Source organism: Taudactylus pleione, unplaced genomic scaffold (genome assembly GCF_031769625.1).
Source record: "Taudactylus pleione unplaced genomic scaffold, aTauple2 ptg001126l, whole genome shotgun sequence".
NCBI lineage: Eukaryota > Metazoa > Chordata > Amphibia > Anura > Myobatrachidae > Taudactylus > Taudactylus pleione.
The window spans coordinates 3,160-11,269 of NW_028285527.1; the positions used below are offsets into that span (position 1 = coordinate 3,160).

The following is an 8,110-nucleotide window of genomic DNA, read 5'->3' on the forward strand; positions in this document are numbered from 1 at the left end:
AGCAGCTCTACCCAAGGCTGCGGCAGGTCAGACCTGCCACAACGGTAAGATGGCCGCCGATGTTACTGATATTTACACAGGTATGCATCGTCCCACGCAGGTAAAAAGGAAGCAGTGGGCGTCTTTATGCTCAGGTGATCTTTGCAGACATTAGCATATTTTCCCTACTGCGTTGCGTATGAAATCGCAGCTGCAATCACATTAGCGTCAATCTCTGAATCAGGCCCTCTGCCTATAATCATCGGTCTAGCCAACTTCCAACAACTCTCTGATCCTGCATCTCTAACTGCTCCCCCACTTTTTAGTGTGTGGTATGGAATGGAATACGTAATTTCAATAAAAAATATGAGTAATGTCTATTTATTGGCCCTATTATCAATAATTATGCCCAGACATACACATGCTATATACAAGGCCGGTGCTAGGCTGTTTCAGCACCCCCCTGCAAACTATACATTTTTGCCCTCCTACAGATATGTCCTCTTGACATGTCTCTTTACAATACACTTATTCGGATTTTTATTTTACTCTTAGGGGTATATTTACTAAAGTATGGATTTACAAATGTAGAGGTATATGCATATAGTCACATGGATCATTGTGCCTTATAACCAATGCAGGGAAATGATACTAAGGATCACATTTGATTGTATATATCTCTGGGGATTTTTTTATATGCCAATTTCATAATGGGGGTAATGTGCAATCAGGGAGATTACTAGACTCTTCAGGAAGTCAGGGAAATTACTGATATTTCAGGGAGTCTCACCTACAATCAGGGAGAGTTGGCAAGTATGTGGGATATTTATTTATTTATCTATCTGCACACATTTATAGAACACCTATACTGACATTCAGAACACTCCAACAGGATAGATTTGGACACCAATCCTCTTATACCATATTCATGCACTTAATTTGAGAGCTCCTTGACACTTACATTATCCATTATTCTAAATCACACATTTCTTAGGATTTGAACCCATCACCTACTGTATCACATTTACAGCAGGAAGTCTCTTGTATGTACAGGAATATATATGCATATTCAGTCACAACCTTCTTTATTTAACACATTTCTCAATTCTGCTATACCTGGGTTTCAAACCTATCACCTTGTACATTGCAGTCAGACACTGCAGTTGATTACTGGAAATATGTAATCATATACTTCTGTTATTCTGCAGGTTACTTTACTTAAAGCCACTGGACTATGTATACTTTTAATTAACAAGAATTCCAGGTGCTTCAGGCACTGCTCAGAATCGGTTCTACTTTAGTTATTCTGGAGTTTACTTTACATTACCTAAGGCTGCTGAAATATGAATACCTCCAAAATAACAAGACTTCTCTGTTGCTTCAGTCATCTTCCTAAACCGGTTATGCCTGTTAATTTGCAGATTATATACCCTAAAGCTGGGTATACACTTGGCGATATACAGGCAGTTAAATTGAACGCCAGATAAATCGCGAGTGTGTACCCCCTATATGTCTGAACAACATCGTTCAGACATATTGTATCAGCTGTGGAGCACTGCCTATAGCCGATATATCAGCGCATCTGGCTGTGTGTGCAGGTGGCCCGCTGACCACCTGTACACTTGCTGCAGAGACTGATATTATAGCAGTGTGGACAAATTCATATGCACGTCTAGCTGTGATGCCAGGACAACATTTCCAGCAGCCAATTAGTAAGTGTGTATACTTACCTGAATCAGCCGCTCGGTCAGCGCAATGTCCAGTGGGTCGTCAAGTCGACCAACTGTGTACCCAGCATAAGGCTACTGGAATATTTGTGCCTTCATGTGACAAGAAATCAGTGGCTTCAGTCAACATTCGGTTATCAAGGAAACACTTACCACGAACTAATGATTTATGCAGAACAAAATAATTGTCTTGCAGCAACATAGGCTCCCTTATTGCTTTAGGCAACATTCTCAGTTGTTTTCAAAGTTTAAGTAAATACATTCAAGAGATTTTAGTTGTCATTTACTAACAATACTTCAGTTTCATATCTGAAATGTACTATACACAGAAAAATGTATTTATGAATGACAGTGAGTGTCCTCAGCACAGCTTCTTATTTGCACAAACTTTGCTGCCTAGGGCATTTTATGATTAATGGTATCACCTCTGGCCAGGGACGTAGCAAAATCTCCACAGGGGCCCACCCGGGACAAATTATTTTGAAGTTTATCCATTTTGATTGTAAATGATCTAATATTTCCACTATCTGCCTACTTAGCTGACATACAGCATTACATGAATGGTTATTAGCATATAATAAGTATTATAAATAGAATTTTTTTTTTTTTTGAAATGATCTAGTCACCATAATCCTAATTGTTTTTGATATAACGTGGTATACAAGAAGGCTATGATTCAAATGAATCGGAGACAGAGCCAACCAGGCCATTGCCAGCAAATGTCCTGCAGCAGCACTTTGGTGACAATAAAAAAGCTGGGGCTCAGGAGAGGGCAATGTAACTCGGTGCAGGGAGAGGGCCAGACCACAGAAAAGATCTGGGCCCTAAAAGCAGTCGCAGTCCCTACACCTACTGTTATGTGCCACGGCTCTAATGCTCGGCGGCTCCCGGCCATTACCAGGCAACCGTGACAACGCACCTCGCCGGCCGATGGCCCAGACTTCCGTAAGTGACAGGGACTCCTGGTGGCAGCAGGGTGTTCTGGTCCTGGCTTTTACCTAGAAGATGGGATGTTGTTGTACGTGCAGAATCATAGCGGCACTGGTTCTTTCATTAGTGGGCTGGTCTCTCTATGTTATAAGGCCTCCACCCATGCTACTTAGTGCTGGGTATAGCTTCTGCTTTGAGTTAGGCTACTGACCCTGGTGTATTCAGTTCTGTTGGATGCCTGTGTTGCTGTGCACCTAGCCGGTCTGATCTATGGTTTCATGCTTCCTGTAAAACATCTGCTTCCAAGTATTACTTTACTTACTTTTGGAACCATGACAATTGTTTGCCATCATCTGTTACTAGTTCCTGCTGTTATTATCTACACCTCATGTTTCTTGCAAACATCTACTGCCAAGTATCACCTTACTTTTGGTACCGTGAAAATTGTTTGCGATCACCTGTTAGTCAGCTGTTACTAGTTCCTGCTGTTATTATCTACACACGTTGGATCATTAACCTCATGGTATTGCATATGCTTTTCTATTATTCCAGCCTTGTTCATGTAATCACCAGTCATTTGTTTAAACTTCTACTACTCTGAGTTTAGGACCTGGCAGCATCTCAGTACCAATGAGAGTAATAAGGGAATAAAGGCAGTTGATATAGGCAGAAGTCCCCAACTATTGGTTCAAGAGTGTTTATGCAACATAGGCAGGTGTTTCATAACAGCTACACCCTTGCCTGTCATATTGACTCCTGTGTGCCAAAAATAAATATAGGCATTAAATACTGTGGCACAATTTGCCTAAACTTTGTGAATTTGATAATAGCTGTTCATTTAATTCCTCCCCAAATATAAAACTGCTGCAAACTTCAAAGATTAAATACAAGCGCATTATGCTCTTATGAATGCTGATATTTTTCATAGTAAAAGATCAGGTTTTATTCAGTACTCCAAGACCCCTATTTATCAAACATTATTTGTGGGATATTTCCCAAAAAACGCAAATATTAAGTTTCCCCTGAATGTACCAAGGAGGGACTGCATTTCCAACAGCAGCCACAGCCCCTAAAGGATAACACCATCTTCAGATGGCCTCATCCTACAGTAGCCCATGGGCCACTAATTGGCACATTCTTATGGAGACGGAGTCTCAGACTTGTTCTCTGCCGCTTCCTAGTGATGCATGTGCCGCCTGGAGACCTGAACTTGGAAGCAGTGTGATAGCATTACGCTTTCAAGCTGTTTCCAGTTCTTCGCCAGGACAGGGACTTAGCGGAGTCCATCTCCTGGTAAGAGATTGTTAGTAAATGTGCGTGAAAATATTAGTTTGCACTAAAAATATTTATCACATCCCCATTAGGAATTGCTTGCAGCCAGGTTGAAGATTCATGCAACTCAATTTACAGATGTGGAAACACAAATGTTCAGATGCATCTTTACACATCTTTTTATGGCATATTTATGGTGTGCACAGAATAACCGATATTCCAAATACAATGCAAAATAAAAAGCACCAGAATCACCTACTGAATATCAAAATTACATTTTATTCAAGTCAATAATTACACAATTATTCAACATGAAGGAGTTTTATCAGCATATTATAATTCAGCTGTATACATTTTCCTTACTAATTTAAATTAGCTTTATTACATCTTTAACCATCTCACCGATGCCATCGAAGATCTCATGTATGGGGCTATTACACATGAAAGCGCTGGTAGTGACCAGTTTATTTTTCGTGTCCACATGAACTTCATTGACCTGTTTGTTGACATGTTTACAGCCAAGTTGTGTAATGGCTCCAGCTGTCCCAGCATGGGGCCACCTGCGGAACAGACAAATGACAGGAGGTTACAATGGTGATTAAATGACAGTGTAAAGTACAATACAAATGTCTTCCACAGTCCCAGGGTTTATTTTTTACTTATTTATTATCTTGGTTCCTTATAGATAATGACTTCTAGCATATCAGAGATAGGGATCCTGTGGGTGTCTGGCTACCAGGTTGTATAGGGAGTTATTGCTCCACATCCAGCAGAGCCACATGGTGATTACCTCTGATCTATATTACATGTTCTAATTCAAAGAGGGAGGGGGGGGGCAGTGCATTTGCCTCCTTCCTAATCTAGCAATACCGACCAAGCCAGGCCATCGGCCTATTTAACATAAGTGCCAGATAGCCAGTCCGCTCTCTGCGTGGGGATAAACACTTGATAGGTTTCCAGAATTATGTGATGGCACAAGTCCTACTAGCGTCCACCTAGTGTATCAGTTATAGTAACATTAGTGTCTGCTTGTTTGTGTATATAATATAGTACAGATTTACAATAGCCAAAAACCTACCAAATATAAAAAGGGAATTATGGCCTTTTAGCCACACACATTGCCCTGTAATCTAGCACATGGCTGGAACATACTTTTCACATTCTGTATCGCAGCCAACGGTGACTTCACACCCAGGGAGCAGTTTTGCAGCCAGCACAGGGGAGATACAGCACAGGCCAATGGGCTTCTTAGCAGCATGAAATCCTTTAATCGTTTCTTCAATAGCTTCTATAACAGAACAGTCCTTCCCTTCCACTGCCCAGGTAGAGAGATTCTTAGCTACTCCGAAACCTCCTGGGTAAGGATGAACAGAGAAGACCGAATGAACAATTCTCCTCATCACATACATTTATCTTACTTACTATGGTTTGTACAGATACACAGAATATGCATCTATCACTGTACCTGGTATGATGAGTGCATCATATTCACTGACTGTCAGATGTGTAAGGTCCTTAATGTTTCCTCTTGCGATCCGCGCACTCTCTGTGAGCACATTACGGGTTTCCTCAGTGGGCTGTCCTTTCACATGGTCCACAACATGCATCTGGTCTATATTGGGTGCGAAAACCACATACTGCGGGAGGAAAACAGAGAGATCTCCTGATTACACTAAGAATACACACACAGTAACATCACAGGCAAACACACCGCAACATGGGTAAGCTCATAACAATCATATACAGGGTAGAGTTGTATTGCTCTGAGAGAAGCACTGAAGGCCCATTAGGGTACTCAGAAAAAAGAGCACAGTGTAACAAGACAGTAACTGATGTAGAGGACTTATGTTGCTATATTGCAGCAGATATTGGTAACTTGCAGCCAAAACAGAAACTGATAGTTATAGTTGGTACATGCAGTTGGAAGGTCGTCGTCACACTATCATACCTTCCCCTACACATGCTGTAATGTCCATGTCCCCAGACACCTAGATGTGATGCGGAATTGGGCAGCAGACTCCCCTCCCATCCATGGGTGTAACTACCATAGGTGCAAGGTGTGCAGCTGCTATGGGGCCCAGAGCTGAGGGGGGCCCCATCTTCCTTGTCAAAGTTACACATGTTCTATACATTTCTCACAATTGGGTGGTACATAGGGGCCCTACAAACACCTAATTATGCCCCTGCTCCCATCTATGTAACATTACACTGTAGAATCTCATGAGTTTTAAGTTATATCATAACTCTCCAGAGAAAACATGACAGTATCTAGTAGTTACTGAATTTTGGGAAAGATAAAGACAGATGGTTACATATACAGTGTTCTAAAGTCATTATGTATTACTTCTATATGCATGGTTAGGGTGTCAGCTGGCTTATTCACGGTGATAGTTTCTAACAGAGGGAGAGGGAGAGAATTTATTTTTTAGTGCTGCCCATTTCCTACTTGAGACAGATAAAATAAACACCATTACCATGGAAAGTGTGGGAATCACAGAGTACCTACCAGGTAAACAGAGGCAAAACGTTTTACAGTACAGTATGTACATAATTACAGCTGCCAGTCACAGAGGTAACAAGTCCTCTAAGTACTGTATGGTACCATGGCTGCCAAGTCAGCCAGACCCTTATTGTAACACATAATATTGTATAATTTCCACCAAAAAAAAAAAAGTCATGTCTCATCAGTTGGGTTTGATTTATAAATGGCATATTTTGTTATTGCAGCAACATAATAAGAATCAGTGAATAAGAATGAAAAAATTACAATGTAGCAGAGATATGTGGGCAAACTAATAATACAGGAAAGGTGGTAATAATACGGCAGGTTAGAGAACTGACTGACTGATTGCTGTAACTATTACTGTAGAACAGTGATTCCCAACCGCGGTCCTCAAGGCACACTAACAGTCCTGGTTTTAGTGATATCCATGCTTAAGCACAGATGGTTAAATCAAAATAACTAAGGTACTAATTAAGTTGCCTGTGCTCAAGTATGGCTATCCTTAAAACCTGGACTGTTAGTGTGCCTTGAGGACCATGGTTGGGAACCTCTGCTGTAGAATATATTACAGAACTTGCTGGTCTGCACAAGGGTGTATGCAGGTAAATGGATTTCAAACATGAAACAACAAGGTAAGCTACTACAATGACTAATAATATTATTTAGATAAACATTCTTATTAAATTGTGCCAGGACTATAGTTACACTGTATGTTACACTAAACATTGTAAACGAAGACATTTGTTATTCTTAATCTATTTGTAAAACTGGTACATTATAAAGTGCCCTCTGCTATATGACCGTGTATACAGCAGATGTAAGAAGGGCAGTCTGTAACATGTCACTGATATTACAGCATCTTGCACAATAATTACTTCTAGCATAATGAAGAAACACAAGTACGTGTATACAGCCTCCATTGTATAAGACCCTGTAATAGTAATAACTTCCATGTGCTCTGTGCAGTGAAACACTGATATATCTCACCTGATAGCCAGCTCTGCTCAGATGCACAAACACAGCAGAGGACTCGTGGATCTCACTCCCATCATACACCCCGCAGCCAGAGAGGATCACTGCCACCTTCTTGGACATGATGATTGCAGCACACTGGTGTCACACTGGCAGCAGGAGCCTGGAATACCTGATAGTAGTAGCAGCTGCTGGAGAGAGAGAGAGACTGCTGATGTTGAGAGCTGTGTGTGACCCCGGCACTTTTATACACAGAGAGGGGGCGTGTCTAGGGGAGGAGCCTACAGACAGGGAAGTGCTGCCAGCAATTATTCCACTGTAATCATCTAACTAGAGCTTGGGGCTTTCCCACTCTATGTGGCTCACCTAGGGAGTGTATTCCAGACCTATTTCATTAGTTTTCCCTAGTTTTAACATTTGAAAATATATTGCAACAGGTCATGTATTCTAATGGTAAAAGGGTTGCGGGCTAGATAGCCTTCAGCTGCAGGACCCTGACTTCATCAGTTACCATACACGCAGACATACAGGGGTATTCAATATGGGAGCGAAAACTCAGTTTTTGCGTTAATATCGCACCTATGACGTCATTATCGCAGGTTTTAGTTTTACACTGTATTCAATTTCTAAAGCTGCATACACACACAACGATTTAGTTAATGAACGATTTTAGTAAACGATTTTCTCCCTTGAAAAAATGAACTAAAATCGTTTACTAAAGTTGTTC

The 8,110-nt window shown here is 41.0% G+C and overlaps 1 protein-coding gene across 1 annotated transcript; it reads right to left on the reverse strand.

Annotated features, from left to right (window-relative positions):
• Positions 1 to 4,167: 4,167 nt before the first annotated feature.
• On the reverse strand, positions 4,168 to 7,607 carry LOC148453587 (glutamine amidotransferase-like class 1 domain-containing protein 3, mitochondrial). Its single transcript, XM_088461936.1, has 4 exons — positions 7,399 to 7,607; positions 5,374 to 5,545; positions 5,061 to 5,262; positions 4,168 to 4,468 (listed from the first exon to the last, which is right to left on the reverse strand). Exons 1-4 carry the CDS (start codon positions 7,504 to 7,506, stop codon positions 4,276 to 4,278), a joined length of 675 nt encoding a protein of 224 aa, XP_088318062.1. The 5' UTR covers positions 7,507 to 7,607; the 3' UTR covers positions 4,168 to 4,275.
• Between the last annotated feature and the right edge of the window lie 503 nt (positions 7,608 to 8,110).

Excerpts from the sequence above, each read along its gene's own strand:
- LOC148453587 (XM_088461936.1), bottom strand. The coding sequence starts at position 7,506 with ATGTCCAAGAAGGTGGCAGTGATCCTCTCTGGCTGCGGGGTGTATGAT. Across the intron at positions 5,546-7,398 it reads TGAGCAGAGCTGGCTATCAG|TATGTGGTTTTCGCACCCAA; the intron begins GTGAGATATATC and ends TTCCTCCCGCAG. Across the intron at positions 4,469-5,060 it reads TGCGATACAGAATGTGAAAA|GTGGCCCCATGCTGGGACAG; the intron begins GTATGTTCCAGC and ends TCTGTTCCGCAG.